Source organism: Etheostoma spectabile, chromosome 4, assembly GCF_008692095.1.
Source record: "Etheostoma spectabile isolate EspeVRDwgs_2016 chromosome 4, UIUC_Espe_1.0, whole genome shotgun sequence".
NCBI classification, from domain to species: domain Eukaryota; kingdom Metazoa; phylum Chordata; class Actinopteri; order Perciformes; family Percidae; genus Etheostoma; species Etheostoma spectabile.
This window is the reverse complement of record NC_045736.1, coordinates 18061570-18083577: the sequence shown is the minus strand read 5'-3', so window position 1 is coordinate 18083577 and position 22008 is coordinate 18061570. Positions and strand designations below refer to the sequence as shown.

Genomic DNA, 22008 nt, shown 5'->3' with positions numbered 1-22008 from the left:
TGATTAGCATTTAGCTAAAATGCTTAGCTATTGAAACAGTAGCAGAGAAGTCATTAGAAGTCATAAGTCAGTAGAGTCTTAGGATATTTACCTTTGCTAAAATGATCTAACATTAGCCACCATGCCCTGCTGCTCATACCAGACCGAGGGAGGCTGTTAGCAGCAAGGGTGCATATTACAGCTAATGAAGGCAGTGTTTATTTGTAAGAACAAAGTGTTAGTCCAGCTTTAAAGACCAAAGCAATCTCATAGTTCACCAACAGAACACTGTGTTTTATGTTACATTTTTGTAAATGAAAAACTAAAATGTATTTGATGGATAAAAAGAGAAACTTAATGAAATAAATAGGATAGGGGACCTATAAATGTAATATAAACGTGCTGTATTTATATAGCACTTTTCCAGTCTTAACTGCTCAAAGCGCTTTTACATCAACAGGACACATTCACTCACATTCATACACTGTGGCCGGGCAAGGTGCCATTTGCTCATCAGATAAACATTCACACACAGTCACACACCGATGCGCAGCACCGGGGGCAACTCAGGGTTCAGTGTCTTGCCCAAGGACACTTCGACAATGACTGCAGGGGTGGGGATCGAACCACCAACCTCCCGATTGGCAGGCAACCGCTCTACCACTGAGCCACAGAGCCTGTTCATCTGATGCATTTTTGTCTGGCCACGATTACATTTATTCTAGGTTTTAAAACTCTAAGAAAGCGTTAGCAAAACAGAATGTTTAGGATATTTCAGATCTGATGTGTATCAGATCCTTCTGTGGACATTTTCAGTTCTACTTTACTGTATTGCTTTGTTAAGTACCCTCATATAATGCTGTTAACATCCTGTAGATGTTGCAGGCACTATGATGACCCGAGAAAAATTTCACATTTGTTTTGTCTTTTAATAATTACCATCAGGCAAAACCCATGTGACCATTACATTTATGACAGGTATTCTTACAGTACAAGACAGAACTCAAGGGGATCAGAGCCAGTGGCATGGCCACACCTGACCACTAAAAAGTAAGACATTCATTGTCATCAGATTGTTCCAACTTTTACATGGAGTTCACAAATGTATTTTGCGTTTGACTCGTATCAAACACGTTTTTTTCTTGATTACCTAGCAAACTCTAAAGACCTTGATAGAAACAGCAGAGTAGAAAAAAAAAACATTGTATAACAAGCAGAGGAATTCCTGATTTTATCTTAATTTTCTGTCAAGATGCAAGATGTACAATATATTGCTTTCAGGTGCTCAACTCAATGGTTACCCCAACACATTCTTCTGTATCGCAGTCTGCCCTTTAACTCGATTTTTTTTTTCATCTCCTGCCCCCAGGCTCAGACTAATCTAACTGTTACGCAACAGGGGGAGCTGCCATTTAAGATACAGGAGGAAAAAGATGAACAATCACAAAGATAGGACCAACAATATTAGCCCCTCCTCAAAAGTGCAGCTTTCCATCACTCAAGAGAACTCAAACTTTTTGCTTCTTTTTATGAAAGTGAAACATAGAATGACTACAAAATAAACTAAAACATAAACTATTCCTGTTCATTGAGAGCAATGGCTAAAGGCCTCAAGCCTGAAACACAGTAGCCAGCCACAACAGTACAATTGAGGAGAGGACATGATGAAGTACAAACGACACAAGGATGAGTATTAAAAGTTTTCATAACTGACAGACATTTCACGATAATTAAAAAAGCTGAACAGACGGCGACACAGACTCTGGATTTATTCACCAGATTCATTTAATTCAAGTGGAACGACACAATAATGTTGAAAGTAGTACCTCTTATAACATTTAGTGCATTGGCTATTAAATGTACGGTTATATATAAAAGGCACATTAACAATATTGTGATTAAAATGCTTTAAAATCCAGAATCCATGTTGCCTTTGAATGTGAAATGTTACAGGAGAGCACCTGGTTGGTTCCAGACTCAACAGACATGAGCCTAATTGTTTAAAAAAAAAAACAACAACAAAAAACACACACGGACACACAACTTCAGTGTTCAGTAGGACAGAGTTGGACCTGTTCCCACAGTCTTCGGCCCATTAACCGGTATGCTGGTCCCATCGGCTGAGAACAATTTATGAAAAGGTTTTTGATTTCTTTCGGGGTTTTTTTTCCAACACAATCTAAAGCAACCTATTAGAATATTTAAATTCCAATTATTTTTCTTCAATTTACCTTACCGAAAGTAGAGCATGTACAATTATCAAAATCTTTCTCATTGGGATTTTGCTCCTAAAGTTTTCACTTATGATTGTGGCTGTCCTACTGCCCCCCTTGCTATCTTTTTTTTGGTAAATCATTTCAAAATGATTGTTTAATGACATCTGGGAAATATATCAGAACGTTTTCATAAATGCAGCCTTTAGTTGCCACGTACAGATGGACATCACAGCGAGAGGTACCTAGGCAGACCTCTGGGTATAGAAGAGAATATAGGCCTGAGTGTTGCACACTTCCTCCACACTGCAAACCTTCATCTCAGAGTCATTACAGTGGACCCAGAAACCTGAAGATACAAAGACAAAACAGGTTAACAGCAGACCAAAGGGACTTCATAGTTTGATCTGAATCAAGTCCAGTGTCTTCCTCACCTCCTTCTGTATTGTAGCAGTATGCGGTGTAGTGCCCTGAGCCAAAGCCTTTACCATGATGCATAACAACAGCAGACAGATCGTAGGTGTAGCCTCCTCTGTGGACAGAGTGACCTGAGCCTGTGCAGCAGTATGGTTTGATGTTCAGAACCTGGTCAAAGGCCACATGGACGCCGATTTTCTCCCTATGGTTCCGCCCTGACCATCTGCCATACAACAGGGACCAGTTAGCTCACAGGGACTCACAAGCACCGTGATAAACATTCATGCTCCCGTACTTATGCGCTTTCATTTTAGCTACAAAAAAAACAAACAATAGAACAAAATTGGCTTTCTCAAACAGTTTTAAAGTGAGTTAACAGTAAACATATGAAAAAGACTGTAGAGAAACTTACCTGAAGCGTTTGAGGTGCAGCCGTAGAACCTGAGGTAAACGGTAGATCAGAAGCTGCTTACGTGCCTCTGACAGAACTAAGGGTTTGTGGGAGGATTTCCGTCTTCTTTCTGACATACCATTAAAACAATGAGATGGTAAGTTACTCTGCAAATCAATTCAACATGCATATCATTGATATGCAGCTTTATTTTAGTGCAGAGGTGACACACTTCCTTGCAATGTATCAGGCTTTGCGAACAGATAAACATTTGTGTAGCTTTCCTAAAGGCTGCCTGTTTTCAAGTCACAGCCTCCTCCAAGGCTGTCAACAGTGAGCTAACACTCCTCACTCCTCCAACAAGTCAGTGTCCTCGCTCTCTGCTCGGTCACTCAGAGAGAGTGCTGGCCCACTGCTGGAGGCGCTGCATCTCATTCAAAACTGAATTATTTTTAACTCTGACTCAAAAACTACTTCGTACATTTATTTTTTCAAGTCAGTTAAAATTGTAACTCATGTCATTAAAACTACATTTCTCTGGGTATTAATGTCCTCTGCATTCAAAGTCCAATTTTCTTTTGTAATGCAATGTTATTTGTACAAGTATGTGGAACACAGCATTAACAAAGCTATTTGTTAGCCATTTTTTAATTAATCAGGTTTTAAGTTAAGATCAGTGATTCCCAAACTTTTAGCAATTTTTTTTTTGTTACATTAAAATATTTTCAAGTCATCCCTCTGTATTGAAGGACAGAAAAAACACAATGCGCAGCAAACAGCTGTTTCTCCACAAAGGCAGAGTCAACTAGACCACACTGCGATGAATTGAATCAGGCTCCATTGATCGAATTTGGTCACCACTACTTATTTTCACGCAATATTTTTATAACTCTAGGCACCTCCTGGAAGATAAGAAATAAAAAATTGCTTTGAAGAAGTTTTCAAAACTTTGCGTTGTACTAACTGTTGCAGTGGTTGCAGGCATAGATGTTGCCTTCAAGAGCCTCCATTTCCGTAAACTTTGACAGCATCTCAGTGAGGGTGCAGCTGCGCTGGTAAGCTGTAGAGCCTGAGCCTTTGTCTATGCTGTGGTATCGCTCTGGAAACTCCAAAGACAAATCCCAGAATGGCTCAACTGTGTTAGACTTGTGCTTACAGGACAGACACGTCACCTGAAAAACACACAAGAAAAGAACAAAAACAGGTGAAGACTATTGTGGTGAGTAGTTGTAATTAAGTTTTAATTTTAGAAATTAAGTGGCTCTCTTAAAAAAAACAATGAGTTTTTAAAAAGCATCACAAAATATTAGAATCTAAGAATGTCTTATGAATCAGTTTATGTAGGGAGAGAAAAGTGTACCAATGTTATTAGCCAATATATGTCAGTTGAACACAATGTTTGGTATTCAAACTGCCATAGTTTTATATCAAGGACCCTGAAAGTCTTCGAAAGATATTTAAAATGGAAAAAAACAACTGACTTGTTTTTAACAATCACGTCTAATTTATAAGGATGAGTTGTCGTTTATCCTTTTCAAATGACTTGGCCTCACTCTTACAGCGTCGTGAGTTTGAAGGCAGGTTCGGGACAAGGTGATCACACAGTAAAGTGGGCACACATCTGATGTCTCACCTGGCTGAGTAGCTGCCCATGAAAGATGGTGTTGAGAACCTTTAGCACTTGCTTGGATAGTTTCCTCTTTGTGATGGGGATAACTATCCTGCGTTTGGACCCCTCTGTGTCCAGCTCCTGCTGCACCTTGTCCAGCAGCTCACACAAGAACTCCTGGGCGTCCTGCTGGTCGTACCCACGGAAAGCTGGGATGAGGTTCCACACAGAGTGCAGCATGGCGAATGGAGACACTAAAGACCACCGGCCTGACCACATGACCCTGAAAAGTGTATGCAACTCATGGCACAGAGACATCTGCTGGCGGGTGGAGCAGCGAGACTCCTTGGGCTGGACCAACTCCGAAGCCTGTGGGGAAGATGGGGCACTTTCTTTTTTGCCCATGGGCAAATTCCAACTGCCTGCCTTGCCTATGTTTTCAAGAGGGCCTCCTGACAGTGCTGTGTTACTACTGCTGACTACACTTCCTGTCACACCCTTGATCCCCTGGGAGTGATTGGTCTTGGCCAGCAGCTCCTCAGTCTCACAAAGGTCCAAAGTGAGAAAACACTCCCTGAATTTCTGCAGGTGGCTTAGCACTTGCAATATTGAGTTCATGTAACATGTGTTCCCCAAATTGCGCAGACCAGTGACACCTGGAGCAAGTCTCTGGCGGGTTACCGTGTGTGTGGAGTAGTACCTCCTCAGTTTAGCAGGTCTGCCATTCTGAGGAGCCTTACGGGTCAGGGTGAGAAGGGAAGGCTTCTTGGGAGGAGGAGGTAGGCGTTCTGGAGGGTCGCGAAATTTGCGAGGAATGAGTGTGATGGTCGAACGTGGCGCCTGAGTAAGAAGCCTAGCACTCTTTCTGGGAGGGACATTGCCAAGCTCTTCCATGAGTCTCCTTTTTACCTCTTGTTTTTGTCTTCTGGCTTCCTCAAGTTTCTCTTCCCGCTGATTCTGAAGCTCTTGATGTTTACAAATCCACATTCGAAGCATCTTCCCTAGAAGTGTTTTCCTCCTGTGACGCGAGGCCAGCTGCATGGGGGGCTGTGGCCCACAGTCCCCAACCCAGGGGGTGCACTCTCCCCCAGTCGAGGAGCGTAGTGAGCGTCTGCCTGGACTGCGAACAGTGGAGAGTGCCCCTCTGAGGAGTTTGAGGTCTCCTTCTGCATTATCATTGAGTACATAGTCTCCACAGGCAAAACAAAACACATCGAGCTCACGCACCTCCATAGCCAGTGGGTGGTGTGACTCCTGAAAGTGTTTGAGTGAGTGCTCCTCTATGAAACGTCCACAGGCCACGTGGGAGCACTTGAGGCAGGCCCACACTGAATCGGTGGTGCTGCAGTCCACGCAGTGCCATTTTTGAGGATTGAGGATGGAATGGTCGTGGCCCAGACGCAGGCGTCCCACGTGTTTACAACGATCCATCTCTCACGATGCACATGTGGCCTCAGTGATAGGACACACGTCCTGTAACCAAGCAGCACCTCATTCTGAGGTAAGAAGAAAAAATAAATGAAGGTCATCTGACCATGCAATCCAGTAAAAGGACATATCCAGTCTGAATCATTCACATTCATGAGAAAATTAAAATGTGTACTTACTGTAAAAGTAGTTTGCTTGATCAGGTTTGGGACAATACATCACAACATGGGCAGAGAACTCAACAGCAGCTTAATCACCCATGCCCATCGTCACCAAAAGGAGCATTCTGAGACACCGGGATGAAATCAAATTAGTGATTACTAACGATTACACCAAATGACCAAAGTCTCTTTTATTAACAAATTTTAAATTAAATAATGAGAAGACACGCCAAAACTAAGAACATCAATAACTACAAAATAACAATTTACACAAAATACAAACAGGGCATTTCCTGAGAGGACTGGTCACCACTAAACATCCTCTTTCCATTTCAAGGATACCCAGCATTTAAGATGTATTCAAAAGCACACACACTTAAAAGGCATCCACTAGTGTGGGATAATATCAGATAATTTTCAGTAGTGTGCATATAGAATAGTTTAAGTTTACAACAGCTATTAAAATGTGGTTTTTAAATAGTATCTTCTCCAACATGTTTTGAAAAACTATTTAAAACATTTATCAATCTAAACAATTTAATAAAAATGGTACTAGATACTGAGAACAGAATATTACTGCAAAATTCCTACACAAAAGCGATTGTGCAGTGACATGCAAATAGGATAAAAACCACTTAGTGAATGCTGGACTTGGAACAGACAGTTTTTATATACCTTTCTTCTCTTACGTGCTTAAGTTTTTTTCCTTGACTTCACAGAGATCTGGTGCTGAGGTACACCTCTAATATTGTGGGCCTGTAATGCCCATTGAGAATTGATATGTAATATTGAGCTATACAAATAAACTTGACCTGACATAGGGTTATTACTCGGATCATTGGAAACCTTTGGAGTTGAAATAAAAAAAAAAAATAGTGTAGTTGTTTTGATGAAAATACAGTATGTGTGTTGTTATCTGTTGTAGCCTACCAGTGCCGGTAAAAATATACGTCTGAAGTTTGTTGAAAATATGCCCATCTCATTGAAACACAATATATGTTTACATAGACACAATATTTAAAGCTCCTAAATGGCCAAATTTACAGGCAGAAATACTGACCTGAAAGAATGGCTGGCTGTCCATTTAAATTGTGTTAATTCATGTATTTCTGTCACGTCACCTCAACGGTACCAGCGGTGTGCTACACCATTATTCTTGCTTCTCATTTTGTGTAAATCATTCCCTTACTTTTATAGCTACAACTTTAACCAAAAGACACGATTTACTTACAGGCCGGTGCAACTGGTTTCTAGTTGGTTGACCACCCAAATCGTGCTAGGTTGTGCTGTGCTATTGGAAGTGCCTTGTTAACGCATGGGACGTTGATATTCACAAATGTTACAATGCCCCTAACTATAACGTTGAAGTATTAAAGTCTAACGTCTGGGTGAGCCTGGCTGGCTGTTAACGCCATGCTAAGCTACCCCACAATCACCATGTTCAACCAGAACAAAGAGCAGTGAGAGAGCCACTCTCCAGGAACATCCAACAACTTTGTGGTCTGAGGCAGCTCAGCAAGCCATAAGTTAGCACCACGGCTAACCGCTAGCTACTGCAGCTCTGCACAGGGTTAGCGTTGTCTAGCCTTTTGCTATCTAGGTATCTAATTATGTACTTTGTTAAAAAAGATGATTCGCTTGGCACCGAGTAGCTAACATTTATGTAATTAGCTTGCCATAGTAGCTACCGTTAGCTGAACGGCTACCGCGTTTGCTGAGGACAATCGAAGTTAACCTCACGGTTGTTGTTGGTCGCTAACGTTGACTAAGTATTAACACTGTGCGGCTTAGCTCGCTAACGAACTGCGCCGTTAACCGTTAAAGAACTCCCCGGTGACTTTTATCACAGAAAGCCGGTTAATGGAGGGCACATTAGCACTGGGCCTCATCTGTGTTCGTTACTACATTTTACATCTGATAACGGAAAAGCTGGGTAACATTACCATCGCCAACATCCATCCATCCGGTACACTCAGAGGTGGTTGTTGTCCTGCTCCTCACAGATTGAACAACCCAACTCTCGATCTGATCCCAGACTCTGCTGCTCTCATTGGACTGGGACTGAACGGCAGCCGGGCTCTCATTGGCGGAATGGCTGAACAACAGGCAGCAGGATGGACCGTCCGTCCGTCCGTCCACCCACCGAGGCCACATGGAACAATAACCGAGGCTAGACCGCATCAGAGCCATAGAGAAAGACACTATAGCTCTGGACCGCACACCAGGCAAAGCGGACCACTGCCACTGAGACCATCATACATGAAAGCCCCGTGTTTGTCATGTATCAGCTAGTTTGTGCTAATCTGATAAAAATGCATTGGAAGATGTGTAGCTTACATGTATACATGAATCTGGTGTTGAGGCTGTCATTAGGAGGGACCTATTATAAAATTTAGACTATACCTGCAATGATTGTGAAACATGACAAGTGTGACAACGGGTTGAGTGCACGACATTGTACAATACCTTATATTAAAAGTTATCTATTATAGTATTTAAACCAAAGCAGCATTTAAAGAACTGGAATACCAGGAATCATCCACCACAGGTGCTTTTAATTGCCTAACTAACAAATTCTCAGGATATGGATTGCACAGACTTGACATGATCGACCTCAGATTCATTTTTCACATATGTGCTACTAATAGCCTAGTATCATTACTAAGCATTAACGAATAGGGATAATTGTGTTACCTGTAATTTAACACCAGTCAAAATCCCTACACAAACAAGGGATACGAATTAACCATTTGAACTGAAGTGCAGTTCCTGGAACAATCAGAAGTCCTGTATACTTCAATAAGTTTCCTGTTAAAATGTATAACTTATTAACTAAGCCATTTACATCACCTGCAATCAATCTAAAAGATAAACCAATTAGAAAACAACTTATGGCATTATCAGCAAATAATAAGCTAGTCAGAATGTTACAACCCAGCATAGACTTGAGTACTATCTGACAAGGCTTACACTTAGCCTTTCATTAAGTATCTTTAATACAATATGCTTTATCAAAAAGGGGTAATGCAATGTTGAGGCTTCAGAAATGGAAATATAAAACCCCAGGCTCTGACAAATGCCTGGATAACATGCTGATCCATTGGACCAGAATTAAAGCAACATCAATAAAATCAAAGAAAATGTCTCTCCATTGCCGCTGACAACTCAACGCACGTTACTTCCTTGTATTTGCATTTTACGAAGTTTGTTGAACAACTCCAAGTATTGAGTCATCGTGTCAACGCAGTCCGATGGTGCGAAGAGTCCTTCAGGCTTGGCAGCAAAGACAGACGGCAGTTCGGGGACGCTGGGGCCAAGAAAGGACTGCATGAATTCCTTTGTGAGATTCCAGCAGTCCCCTGGAATCACACAAGGGCAGTACTCCACCTGAAGAAACGCACAAAGAGTTAATGCAGTCACAGTGGGGAAAATGTCATGTTTAAATTTATTTAACTACATACCTCTACTGATATCCCTCTGGCACTGGAGCTCATTGTCACAGTACCAACTTTTATTAAGAAGTCACAGTAGCGGTATCTAGAACCACGACACTCCACCTTGTGCGCCTTGGCATTTTGGAAGTGACTTTTTAGCTTCACCATGAGAACGTCAAAGTTTGTGTCAGCTATCAGGCACGGCCCGCCTTCAAACAGAGCAATGCAGCTCAGGGGAGTTTCAGAATTGTGCATCACGTATAAGAGCTTGGAGGGCTGACCTGTAACAGACGGAGGAGACTGGCTGTCAGAAGTGTCGAGCAAAGAAGTTTATTCAGTTTGTAGTAGTATCAAACGTATTGGCACTACGCTAAATATTTTCACTTTGTGAGATACCTTTACTTTATAACAATGCAACTTGTACATGTTGTAATTTGTTATTTCTATGCCGTTACATTTATCTGATTACCTTAGAGCAGTTACTTACATCATAAGGCTTTCCATGCAAAAATACAACAAACTATTATATATGATTAATTGTTACAGTTTAAAACAGTCTGTTGAGTTTCAAAAAACTTATAATTACAATTATAGTTACAATAATACTACATACTAGTACTATAAGAAAGAAATTCTTTCACTATTTTTTACACATATATGCTGTAAATGATATTCTTGAATGCGGGGGTCTGTGTATGGGATCTGTATAACATCCTCTGGTATGAAGGGGGCTTTCTAAAGAGAAAATAATCAACCCACCTTGGGCTTGAGATGTACATTTTTGTAACGGAAACCCTGCATTATAAATTGATTGCATTGAAGAGAGGAGTTTGAAATATGTGAGACTTTATCAGGCAGGGAGGGTCAAAAGAGTGTTGCTGTTGAGTGGCATTGTGCCGGTGTTCTTTTTAGCAATATTGTGGACTAAAAGTCAGGATCTCTTGGCTTCAGCTGCTTGGACTTCACAGAAGTGCAATACTAAATCACAGGAATATCCCCAATCAAGTACCTAATAATTAGCAAGTACAATGAAGGTGAGAATAATGCTAGTCATACCAAGATTTACTGTTTTCTAAAGTTCTTAGACAATCTAGCAGGGCAATTAGGTTAAATCTGCTACTCAAAGAAATTGAATTAAATATTACCGCTGACGTTTCCTGTGGCATGGTATGTCTCACAGTCGACCCAGAAGCTGCCCTGCTTCACAGCACCCAGCTGCTCCAGTTTCTTGTGCACGGTATCCACTGTCTGCTGCACACTCTTCCCCTCTGCCACAGGCACCTGGCACACACTGCAGGGAAAAAGAAGCATCGCATCATGTTATAAAACACAAGGGTGACATCTAAGGAAGGCCTGAGTAGTCAAGTAACACCTGCTTTTTTAGTTATGTTCATGTAAGAACTAAACAAGAACTGCTCCCTGTTTTACAGATCGGTGCGAGTGAAAGTGACAAAAGGTGTGTGCTATAGTTGAAGCGAAAAGCTGAAGTTGCAATATATATATGAATTAAGGACATACTATTTCAAACATTGTTAAATTTCCATGTAGCTAAATACCATAAAGTAATCCTCTCACCATGTGACCCCCATTGATGTTTTTCCTCGAATTTTTTTCTCGTCTTTCGGCATAGACAGTTAAAGAATTCGGTCGGTTTTGGCTTGAATACTTCCGGGTGAATGTTATGCATCCGGTAAAGTTAAATAAGAGTATTAAAGATTTGAACAACCAAGAAATATTCCTAGCAATTCATTATGCTGGATATTCATATAACGTCGACAATAAACAGCGCCAACAAAAACAGCTAAGATGACTGCATTCTTGCTAGGTTAAAGACATTTCGACGTTACGTGACGTAAATTACGTCACTTCCACCGTGTAATGGACATCCGCACGTGTTAAACAAGTGACTGTTTACAGTACTTGTTAATTCTAGACTTTAGGTAGCACACACCAACAACAAAAAAACGCCAATATTGTTGCATCTTCCGTCAAACTACAGCGATGCCGAAAGTGAAGCGATCCAAAGGCGGAGGAGGAGAGACGAGTGGAGGAGCGGTGGCGCTGGCTGACCAGATCATGCAGGCGGACACGGTGCGAGCCCGAGGCCGGATGAAGAGCAGGGACAGCCGGGCAGAAAACGAAGACAAGTACGTCGACGAACGTCTGTCGCGGAAGATCTTACAACAGGCACGAATTCAGCAAGAAGAGCTTCAGACTGAATATGGAGTGGCACCACAAAAGAAGAAAACACCAGTCACTGTTCTCGGTAATGTTGGAGCTCTGTCCTCCACAATATGTAGTCCATCCGCATTGTTGAAAATCTCTTAATGTTTTACATGAAGTGCATTCAATCGAGGGGTATTTGAATGGAGTCTGGTGTGAGCCGACTATTTCAATTTCAATTTTTTTTCCTCAATTTTATTCATAGTATCAATTCATAACAAGAGTTATCTCAAGACACTATACAGATAGACCACACTCCAGAATTTACAAGGACCCAACAGTTCTAGTAGTTTCCTCCAGAGCAGCAACAGTGCGACAGTGGCGAGGAAAAACTTCCTTTTAGGCAGAAACCTCGGTCAGACCCAGGCTCTTGGTAGGCGGTGTCTGACGGGCCGGTTGGGGTTAGAATAAGAGTGGCAATAACAAAAATAGAAAAAAATTAGTAGTTTGTAGCAGTTCTTTGTAGTAGTTCATGGCATAGCAGGGCACTGTGGGCACAGCAGGACGTAGCAAGACGGTAGCAGGACACTGCAGTGTAGCAGTTGAACATGGCATCACAGAACGTGTAGCGGGACCTTGGCGACAGTTGCTACCCTGATTTTGGAGCCTCTCTGATCCAAGGGAACATGCTGGGGAAAAAAGAAAAAGGAAAAAAAGTGTATAGGACTAGACTAGTATACTGTAAGTGTCCATTGGCCCACTTATTGAGGATTTAGTTAACGGTAAAGTTCACACTATTGTGAGTTATATGTCGTTTAAATGTTCAGCAGTAATTATATTTTAACGTTGCATACTAAAAAAATACTATGTGAAGGAAAAACATATAAATCCGTAATATGTGATCAAAGGAAAAACCTTGACACATCACACAAATCAACATAAAGCTCCTTCAGATGATTAACTAAATCAAGGAACATCACTTAAATATGAAATGCACATCCCAAACAGTACAGTATAGGAGAGCTTATTAACCATATTTGTCTATTTGTAATCACATCTTAGGTCCTGACAATCAGGATGCAGACTCCGATGAGGAGTGGCCAGCGCTGGGACAAGCAGGTGCTGATGATGGCGATGTTGTGTGTGACACCGAAGTTGTTGTGGACCCGGACGACGAGAAGGCCATGGAAATGTTCATGAATAAAAACCCTCCGATGAGGCAAGATGCAACATAATGCTGGCTTTATCTTGGAACAAGCTGTAGAGATGCAATTTATATGGCACACACCATGAGCTACGTTTCTTCTTTAAATGCTCAGCTGTGTTTTCTCTTTGTGTTCTTTGTAGACGGACCTTAGCTGATATTATCATGGAGAAGATTACAGAGAAGCAGACTGAGGTAGGGACAGTGATGTCAGAGGTGTCAGGGCGCCCAATGCCCCAACTTGACCCGAGGGTAACAGAAGTGTACAAAGGTGTCAATAAGGTGAGTTACGTCAGTTGTATTAAAGTGAGGCAAGTGTCCTGATTTTAAATGTGAAGATCTCCTGGTAAGCAGTTAAATTATATAATGTAATTTGTGTTCTTTTGCTTCAGGTTCTGTCAAAATACCGCAGCGGTAAATTGCCAAAGGCTTTTAAAATAGTCCCAGCACTTTCAAACTGGGAGCAGATTCTTTATTTGACTGAGCCTGAGACCTGGACAGCAGCTGCCATGTACCAAGCAACAAGGTGAGTCCCCAGAGTTATGTACTGTATGTGTCGCAGATGTTTTAACGTGATACAATGATTTTTTTTTCTTCATGCTTTTGTTCTAGAATCTTCTCGTCCAATCTGAAAGAGCGAATGGCCCAGAGGTTTTACAACTTGGTGCTGCTGCCCCGAGTACGGGATGATATCGCAGAGTACAAGCGACTTAACTTTCATCTTTACAGTGCTCTGAAGAAAGCTTTGTTCAAACCAGGAGCATGGTTTAAAGGTGAGACAATTTTATGGATATTTCTTTTTCAAGAGTGAGAAGACAAGGGGTACCCTGGTAGCTCACCAGGTAAAGCACGTACCATTAATTTATTACCTTACTGCAGCGGCCTGGGTTTGAGTCCGGCGCGGGGCCCTTTGCTGCACGTCATCCCTCTTTCTACCCTGCCTGTCATCCCCTGGCTTTCTCTCCCATTAAAAAAAATAATGCAGAAATGGCAACATTATTTTTCAACTATTTCTATTTGTCAAGCCCCAAATGTTTTGGCTCCAGCTTCTTAAACGTGATCATTTATTTTTTAATTGGCCTACAATGATAAACTGAATATCTTTAGGTTTTGAACTGGGTAACACTTGACGACTGCCATGGGCTCTAAGATATTGTAATGGACATTTTTCAGTTTCTTGATGTTTTATAGACCAAACGATAAATCAATGAATCAAGAAAATAATCAGCACATTAATTGATAGTGAATAAAATCGTTAGTTTAATTTAATTTAATTTATACTGTTTATCGATCCCCAATGGGGAAATTACAATTGTAGTTGCAGCCCCAATTGAGATTATTTTCTCATCCATTAAACTGTAAGTTAACCACACTTAACATCACTGCTGACTGAAGAGTATCTTAGTTTACAGTAAGGTTTACAGGAAATGCTAGTGTTATGCTAAGGCATTACTCTGACCCTGATTCTCTGTCATGTAACCTATTTTTAGCATCTCCCAGGCGGGGTACAACGTTTTGATTATTACCAGATATATATGCTTTGATCAACTGCGATGTGAAGGTGCCTTAAAGCTACAAAGTGTGTTGAAAATTCACAATTTACCCCGTTAAACATTTGTATTAAATTGTTAAGGACTGAATTCATTAGTGCCACCCTTCTATCTTTTAACTAAAGTCTAAATGTGGATGTTAAATACATTTATGATGTAGTAGTGGACAAGCTGAGAGTAAAATCAAAATAGTGTTACAGTAAAATAGTTCCTGATGTCTTTTGTGTAAAGCGTAGCCATCATTACTAGTTACTGTTTCATGAAACGCCCAGTGAATGCTGCACTAAGCTCTGGTCACGTGTGACCCTTGAAAATAAAAAGAGGGTAAAGTGAGTGAAAGAGAGGATTTGACAGCTTGTTGCAAAGAAGAAAAGCTTTCTGGTACATGTCCCGTTTCTAATTTCAGCACTAAATTTAGAAATTTTATTCTGAGGAAACTGTTGGAGGATTAGTTGGTGTCCACAGGGTAAATAACACCATTGGTTCTGGAAGCTTAGTAATTAACACATTCAAATATGAATTGGGTCAAACCATCCAACATATGTCTAGAATTAGTTTGGTCAAAGATTGTTAATTTTTTTTTTGTTTTCTTTAATTCTGTTGGTCCTGTGTGTTCACAAACTGTCCCAGTTTAATGCGAATATTTACCCTTAAACATCATGTGACCCATATTTACAAAACCACCAGTATAAGACTCTACCACTAAGTGGCAGTGTTACTCACAAATACACTAAACTGTATACCACATAGTGTAAATTAGAGAACTTATGACCATCACTGACACAGTCTTGACTGTGTGCTTTTGAATCAGAATAGTTTATTGTAACCAAAACAGCTGCTGTTATGTGAATTTAAGTACCTGTAAAGGTTTACATTAAAAGAGCAGTCTGTCATATTATAACTGTGAAAGCTGCAATATATCTTACTTGGTGCATAGAATTACAGAAGTTACTGAAAATGAAACAAACATGGATGCCTTCACATTGGTCAAAGTCTGTCAATAGGGTGATTTAACCCATATCTAATGGATAAAACCATTTGGAGTGACACGTTGTTCACATAACATAGGCCCTCTGCTGGCTGCCTGCACATACCAAGGCATTTGCTATTGAACGCAGCACAGGAAAAGTTAGCCTAAACTGGCAGCTAGCACAGACTATTCATTTTGTTTAATGCTAAAGAAAGGCAGACAATAATACAAGTAAAGTAACTGATCGAGACAGAGGTTTTCTGCAAGGGACAATTACAGTCTTTGTCAAAGGAGTCTGGTGGCTTCAAAGAGAGCATAGATAACAGCTTTAGTTCCCCATTGGAAAGGGCTGGCTGATGGCAAGGTAAAGCGTTAAACATATTCTAAATATAGCGTATGCCTAGAAGGGATACTTTTGCCGATTTTTAACCAGCTCTTTGTTATGGCAGTTCAACGGCTACCCTTCATGGCACCAAGCTATCAATTTGTAAGTCTAATATTTTTTTTTTCCCTCAGACACTGACTGATACTTGTTGTGCAAAGGAATTAGATGCCATTTCCATTGTATATGGTTTTTATATCACAGCTATGAACCAATCGGATTGCTTGGTTTGAGCTACCCGTTTTATAATTGGGTTAAAAAAATCAAATTAGTAACTCACATGGCCAACTCTGTTAATCATACAATATGTTGAGTTATTCGATGACGTGACTGTTTCCAAGTTGTAAACATGGGACTCATTTCCATCATTCCATCTTTTTCAGTTATGCCGTCCTCACATCATTTGGGATGTGAGGACGGCATAACTGAAAAAGTGTGGGATCCATTGTTTTTGTAGCTTTTAAGTCAGGTTTATCATGGCCTCGTCTTCATCGGTTTCTTGCAGGTCCCCCACCCTAGTAATCTTTCTATATTTTGTGCCTCTTTTGTCACACAGGTATACTGATTCCTCTGTGTGAATCTGGTACATGTACTCTGAGGGAAGCCATCATCATCGGAAGCATACTCACAAAGTGCTCAATCCCTGTGCTCCATTCTAGGTAATGTTTCAGCAAGGTGTCCTTGAATACTTTTTAATTGTGTGACGTTGGCAAGACAAGTGAGGTTATGGTTACATAACATGGAAGGATGTAAAACATTCAAAATCGTTCTTGTCTTTCAGCGCTGCAATGCTGAAGTTGGCAGAGATGGAGTACAACGGCGCCAACAGCATTTTTCTGCGCCTCTTGCTTGACAAGAAATACGCCCTGCCTTTCCGTGTCCTAGATGCCTTAGTGGCCCACTTCCTGTCCTTCCGCAATGAAAAACGTGTGCTTCCTGTGCTGTGGCATCAGAGTTTACTCACCATGGCTCAGCGCTACAAGGCTGACCTGGCCTCCGAACAGAAGACAGCACTGCTGGAGCTGCTCAAGATACAAACACACCCTCAGATCTCTGCAGAGATTCGCAGAGAACTGCAAAACTCAGAGTCTAGGGATCTTGAAATTGGGCTCCCTGTTACAGTTGAAATGGACTGAGGACTCAGTCTGGTCTGGCGCTTTGTCCTCGGATCCAAATGATTTATGGTTTCTTCAGCATGAAGACAATTTTGTCAAATCTAACTTCATTAAGGACTGATTAAAAAATGTCTGTCTCTCATTACAGTGTCTTAGGAGCCACAATTCTGTTCCCTGCTTGGATAAGTTTGCACATTTAAAAATGCACATTACTAGTGATGTAGAGTGTTGTTACTTCACCTTACCTTACCTGCCTTAGTATCTTCAAACAAGAAATAAAGTTTGATACTGTTTGGACATATTTAGCTGTCTAAATATTTTATGTAACATATTTAGTGGTCTCTGACCTGTCAATTTGTTGTTGAATGTTGAGTTGATTAAGCCAATGAACACACAAACCTTTTTTAACTATTAAACAATAATGGCAAAAATATTTAGCAAATAGTCAATTCCCAAAAAAAAAAAGTTACATAATTGTAAAGTTTAATGTGAAATGTACCCATAACAAGTTATTGTACTCAATGTTAATCTTCAAAAAACATATTTTCAAAAGAAATATATTAATAAAAGCCAATAAATCACTGTTTAAATATAGCTAAGTTTCCCAAAATTGCAAGAGAATAGTTATTTTCATCATCCAAGTTAGCTGGAAATCAGAAAATACATTTTTAGGCTAACGTTAGCTACATTTATCGATTCGGGCTGCAATGACCTGAGGCCACATGGCCGCTAATCCTACACCATTAGGTTCACGGTTTTGACAAATTTGAGATTTTTATTATAGACCAGGATGGGATTGATAAAGAATTGCTGTAAAAGGCGAATCTGACGCCCAGTTGAGCTGTTAATAAGGACGCCTTAAAACAAGGTGGCGGTTTGTAATGTTACGGGAGAGGTAGCTAGCATAGCTAGCCAACATTAGCTAACTAGAATCACGATTAACAGCTAGCTAGCTTAACGGCATTACGTTATGCATACGGTATATTTATATCTTAATGATTAGCTAGTCAAAGCCATACTGAATGCTACTCTCTAGAACTTTCTCGAATGGATCTCTGTGAGGATGGACGGCTTTAATGCATCCGGAGATATAAATGCCGGTGAAACAGGGCATTGTGTGGTTCTCCGGGCGGGAAGCGACCATCCCGTGACCGGCGACCTCAGAACACTGCACAACCTGACGGCTCTGGAGAAGACTTGCCGGGTGTCTCCTTACTTCGGAGGAGTCCAGACAGACATCCAGCCACACATGCGGAGGATACTGGCAGTATGGATGTTTCAGGTATTCTTATCAGTCAAACGTATATAAATATCGTTAGCTGACTTAAAATATAACAAATGACTCTTTTGCAGGTGTGTGAGGAGCAGAAATGTGAAGAGGAGGTGTTTCCACTGGCAGTGCATTACCTGGACTGCTACCTAAGCCATTTCGCCATTGAAAAGTTCAACCTGCAGCTTTTAGGATGTGTTTGCATGTTCCTGGCCTCCAAAATGAGAGAGACTGTCCATCTGACTGCCAGCAAGCTTTGTATCTACACAGACAACTCTATTTCAGTCTCAGACATTCTGGTAACTTTTTTATTTATTTATAGAAACTACACAATGCATTTGGGATTATAAGAAGTGCCAATATTGGAGGAAGTGGAGTTTGAATACTTTCTGTATAGAATGGTCTAATAGCAACGTGCACTTGTTCTACTGCTGTACATCTTCAGTTGTGACTGTTACAATGTAGTAACAGTCACAACTAATTTAACCACCATTGAGCAATAATATGGGGCCTTAATAAATGTTCAGACCTACCAGTCACCTGGTATCCCAAAACATCCCATACAGAAATGTACAATTAATTTCACTGGAGAGTTCCCTCTGATGGTAGACATAGCTTTATTTTAAGAGTTCATAATTAAAAGTTTTCATCCAGTGGCATGTTGATGGTGCATTGGTTAGAGGGATGTGTGTGTGTGTGTGTGTGTGTGTGTGTGTGTGTGTGTGTGTGTGTGTGTGTTGTGTGTGTGTGTGTGTGGTGTGTTTTGCAGCAGTGGGAGGTGGCAGTGGTGTCCAGGTTAGACTGGTGTCTGGCGTCTGTGGTACCCTCTGACTTCCTGGAGCCAGTTCTTCATGCACTCCCCTTTGTTCGCCCCCACCACCTTCCTTACATGCGCAGGCACGTTCACTCTTACATTGCTGTGGCAGCCACTGGTAAGTTACACAACTGAATCCCCCCCCCCCCCAAAAAGAAATACCGCAAAAAATATGCATCAGCAGTTGATAAACATTTTGTAAAAAGACATGTTTTCCCTGTTTTGTTCTTGTGTTAAATCTTTTCTGTGCTCAATTGTAAAGCAATTGTATCACTCCAGTGCAATTAAAAGCATCTGCTTTATATCCCTTGTGATTTCATCTGTGGTAAATGTAACAGTGTAACGTGGTAAACAATGGACACAAAGCAGCCATAACTTTGATTACGATGTGTCAGCAGTTCATTTGGGAGACAGAGAGCTGAGTTTGTGTAATCCTGTATTGTCTGCTGTGAAAGACCTGCGTCAGACTATTCAGCTGGCTGATTTCCCACGAATCTCTGTGGTGCCGCCCGAGGAAAAAGGGCATAGGGTTATAGTCAGTTAGTGTTGACTATGACATAACAGGCCATGAAAATTAAAACAATTCCTGGCTTCCGACATTGTATACTATTCAAAAAAGGTGTCTGAGTGTGGATTGAATGTCTGTCATTTTGTCTCTCCTGCTTGAAGCAATTAGGATATTGTATCAGATGATATGGTTTTGGGAAATGTCTGCTTTTGAGTACTTGCTTTTGTCTTTCAGGGTGTGTCTATAATGGTGGCATCTGTTTAGTTGTCTACATCTAGCCTTTACTTACTCTCACGGTTGCAATAGTCTACAAGAACTTTAAGTGAACTACTCCTCCAAGTATCCAGCTTAATTAGGAAATTGATTTTTTTAGAGTAAGTAATCTTTCTCTCTTATCGTCAGACTGCAGTTTTTCAGTGTTCTTGCCCTCCACTGTTGCGTGTGCCTGTGTGAGCATTGCCACGCACAGGCTGAAGTTAGTGGACGCTGCTGTCTCCTCTGATTCAGTGATGATGTTTTTGGCCAACCTCTTGGTCATTGATCTGGTAAGGGTAATGTTTAACTAACATTTTTAGATAATTTCTCTTTTGACTTTGCCCTATTGTCAACATTGACAGGCATGTTTGTGATCATTTTAAAAAGTAAAGCCATCTTGAGAAAACATACAGTTAGATGTATGTTGAGAAGAGCAACCATGCACATGTAGCGTTGGTCAAGAGCCAATAGAAAAAGTCTGTCCATGGCCCACTGATGAACTTATGGTTGTTTTTCTTTTAATCTGACCCTGAACAGAGCACTATCATTCTCTGCTGTGACCAGCTAAGGAGTGTGTTGGAGCTCAGCCTGCCCTCTTGTTTCCAGGCTAGTGTTTGCAGATCAGGAGCTCACAGCTCAGAGATCAGCTACGCCCCTGCGGATTTTAAGGCTGTTGTATTGACACCAGTGGCATCACCCCAGGAAATCAAGCTAAAACACTCCTCCCTGACATGAAGGGCTAGAATGAATTGTAAATTCACTGCCATGAAGCAAAACAAGAAGCCTAAATACCAGGCAAAATGTGTCTTAAGGCCTTTTCTTCTAAATTGTAATTGTTCTTTGCAAGTTGATTGTTTTGGAGATCCCTCTGTGAAGTGAAGCAGTGTCACTGTTTGATATGTTTGTGCAATCTGTTGCTGTTCGTTTTAAAATAGTTTGCATTTGCTAAAGCAGCTTTGAATGATTGAATATTTCGGATTCATTAACCTTTTTGTGATATTGACAGTTGAATTGCACTCAAATTGCAAGGTCTGCACATTTTAAAAGTACTGCCTCTCTTCATACGTATTTGTATATACCGGTATTAGCACTTGCCTGGATCCATTGATATTTTAATATAAGGTTTTTATCAGGGCAGTTTCAATAAATTTGAATAGATGTTTCTGCATGTTTTCAAAAGAGTAATGAATTCCTTTGTATGTCAATACTGTAATGACATAAAAGACAACACAAAACATTTGTATGTAGGCCACCAACGACATTAAGCAGAACTTCAGTTTTTTAAATTTATTTTCTCATCCCAGTCATAACAGCATGGCAGATCACAATCATATACATGATTAGCCCAGTAACTTTGGCAAACATGTTTTTTGTTGCTGTTAAAGAAAAAATATAAGCAGAGCCTGCAACGTCTTGGACAAGGGGGAGAGGAAAAACATGACCATGATGTGATGAAATGCACTTTAATGTACAAAAAATGAAACGCCATTTTTAGCCCGTCTACCTGCCACACAAGTGATCAGTTGCCTGTGACAGATTAGTAATGAATAACAAGAACTTCCAGTTGAAATTTGGCCTAATACCTAGTAAATTCCATATGAGCCTCATGATGTTTAGAAAGAATAACCATAAATAACTGACAAAACAGTTTCCACAATTCCAGTTTCTGGACAATAGCATGGTTTAGCAGCCTTTGGGTACTGTCTTGTGCAACTTGTATTACCAGAGCTCAGTAGTTCAACACTAGCTGATAAATTGTGTGGTCATCAGGTTGCGATGGTGTTATAAAGTGCCGTTCCAGGCACTGACTTGATGTTCTAATTTAATGCCGGCAGGTCAACCCAATTAACTCCAGTGTGCAGCATGACATTTTATACAAAAACAAACGCAACATACAGATGGACATTCCTCCGATTACCAGGAGATATTCAATAAAGCAGAAGTAGCAACCAGATATCCTGTCAAACTTAATCAATTATCAACATCAGCATGCATAATTTATGATTTCACTTTTAAACCTGGTATTCAAGTTAGTTTTACTGTGAGTCACGAGGATAAAACTTACTTTTTTGACCGTCAAATTGCTTAACTTCTAATCCAGCTTTATGGAAATACTGTACCACCCCAGGTGTTCAGATATTTTAA

At 40.6% G+C, this 22008-nt stretch overlaps 4 protein-coding genes across 5 annotated transcripts; 2 read left to right on the top strand and 2 right to left on the bottom strand.

Annotated features, from left to right (window-relative positions):
• Window positions 1-894: 894 nt before the first annotated feature.
• On the bottom strand, window positions 895-8389 carry usp49 (ubiquitin specific peptidase 49). Its single transcript, XM_032513229.1, has 7 exons — window positions 8142-8389; window positions 6217-6323; window positions 4634-6105; window positions 3965-4172; window positions 3022-3130; window positions 2627-2832; window positions 895-2541 (listed from the first exon to the last, which is right to left on the bottom strand). The coding sequence occupies exons 3-7, from the start codon at window positions 6038-6040 to the stop codon at window positions 2438-2440; spliced, it is 2034 nt and encodes a 677-aa protein (XP_032369120.1). The 5' UTR covers window positions 6041-6105; window positions 6217-6323; window positions 8142-8389; the 3' UTR covers window positions 895-2437.
• Window positions 8390-9170: 781 nt separating this feature from the next.
• med20 (mediator complex subunit 20) lies at window positions 9171-11437 on the bottom strand. Its single transcript, XM_032513271.1, has 5 exons — window positions 11291-11437; window positions 11208-11257; window positions 10778-10923; window positions 9660-9913; window positions 9171-9585 (listed from the first exon to the last, which is right to left on the bottom strand). The coding sequence occupies exons 2-5, from the start codon at window positions 11219-11221 to the stop codon at window positions 9364-9366; spliced, it is 636 nt and encodes a 211-aa protein (XP_032369162.1). The 5' UTR covers window positions 11222-11257; window positions 11291-11437; the 3' UTR covers window positions 9171-9363.
• A 61-nt stretch (window positions 11438-11498) lies between these two features.
• On the top strand, window positions 11499-17317 carry bysl (bystin-like). Of its 2 annotated transcripts, XM_032513244.1 has the most exons (8): window positions 11499-11898; window positions 12858-13014; window positions 13143-13281; window positions 13392-13525; window positions 13612-13772; window positions 16458-16560; window positions 16683-17040; window positions 17087-17317. In XM_032513244.1, the coding sequence occupies exons 1-7, from the start codon at window positions 11634-11636 to the stop codon at window positions 17035-17037; spliced, it is 1314 nt and encodes a 437-aa protein (XP_032369135.1). In that variant the 5' UTR covers window positions 11499-11633; the 3' UTR covers window positions 17038-17040; window positions 17087-17317. The 2 variants fall into 2 exon arrangements, with proteins under 2 accessions (XP_032369135.1, XP_032369134.1); XM_032513243.1 differs by having other exon boundaries at window positions 16683-17317.
• A 372-nt stretch (window positions 17318-17689) lies between these two features.
• ccnd3 (cyclin D3) lies at window positions 17690-21259 on the top strand. The gene is made up of 5 exons (XM_032513258.1): window positions 17690-18298; window positions 18370-18585; window positions 19056-19218; window positions 20011-20153; window positions 20401-21259. The coding sequence occupies exons 1-5, from the start codon at window positions 18080-18082 to the stop codon at window positions 20596-20598; spliced, it is 939 nt and encodes a 312-aa protein (XP_032369149.1). The 5' UTR covers window positions 17690-18079; the 3' UTR covers window positions 20599-21259.
• The last annotated feature ends 749 nt before the right edge of the window (window positions 21260-22008 follow it).

What these genes read in the sequence shown, in the direction of transcription:
- usp49 (XM_032513229.1), bottom strand. Translation starts at nt 6,040, where the DNA reads ATGGATCGTTGTAAACACGTGGGACGCCTGCGTCTGGGCCACGACCAT. An exon ending in TGCCTGCAACCACTGCAACA is followed by an intron (nt 3,131 to 3,964) that starts GTTAGTACAACG and finishes ATGGTATGTCAG; the next exon opens with AAAGAAGACGGAAATCCTCC. An exon ending in CTGCACCTCAAACGCTTCAG is followed by an intron (nt 2,833 to 3,021) that starts GTAAGTTTCTCT and finishes GTTGTATGGCAG; the next exon opens with ATGGTCAGGGCGGAACCATA.
- med20 (XM_032513271.1), bottom strand. An exon ending in TGCCACAGGAAACGTCAGCG is followed by an intron (nt 9,914 to 10,777) that starts GTAATATTTAAT and finishes CGTCTGTTACAG; the next exon opens with GTCAGCCCTCCAAGCTCTTA. An exon ending in CCAGAGGGATATCAGTAGAG is followed by an intron (nt 9,586 to 9,659) that starts GTATGTAGTTAA and finishes GCGTTTCTTCAG; the next exon opens with GTGGAGTACTGCCCTTGTGT.
- bysl (XM_032513244.1), top strand. Translation starts at nt 11,634, where the DNA reads ATGCCGAAAGTGAAGCGATCCAAAGGCGGAGGAGGAGAGACGAGTGGA. An exon ending in AACACCAGTCACTGTTCTCG is followed by an intron (nt 11,899 to 12,857) that starts GTAATGTTGGAG and finishes ATCACATCTTAG; the next exon opens with GTCCTGACAATCAGGATGCA. An exon ending in GCCATGTACCAAGCAACAAG is followed by an intron (nt 13,526 to 13,611) that starts GTGAGTCCCCAG and finishes CTTTTGTTCTAG; the next exon opens with AATCTTCTCGTCCAATCTGA.
- ccnd3 (XM_032513258.1), top strand. Translation starts at nt 18,080, where the DNA reads ATGGACGGCTTTAATGCATCCGGAGATATAAATGCCGGTGAAACAGGG. An exon ending in TGGCAGTATGGATGTTTCAG is followed by an intron (nt 18,299 to 18,369) that starts GTATTCTTATCA and finishes ACTCTTTTGCAG; the next exon opens with GTGTGTGAGGAGCAGAAATG. An exon ending in ACCTCTTGGTCATTGATCTG is followed by an intron (nt 20,154 to 20,400) that starts GTAAGGGTAATG and finishes GACCCTGAACAG; the next exon opens with AGCACTATCATTCTCTGCTG.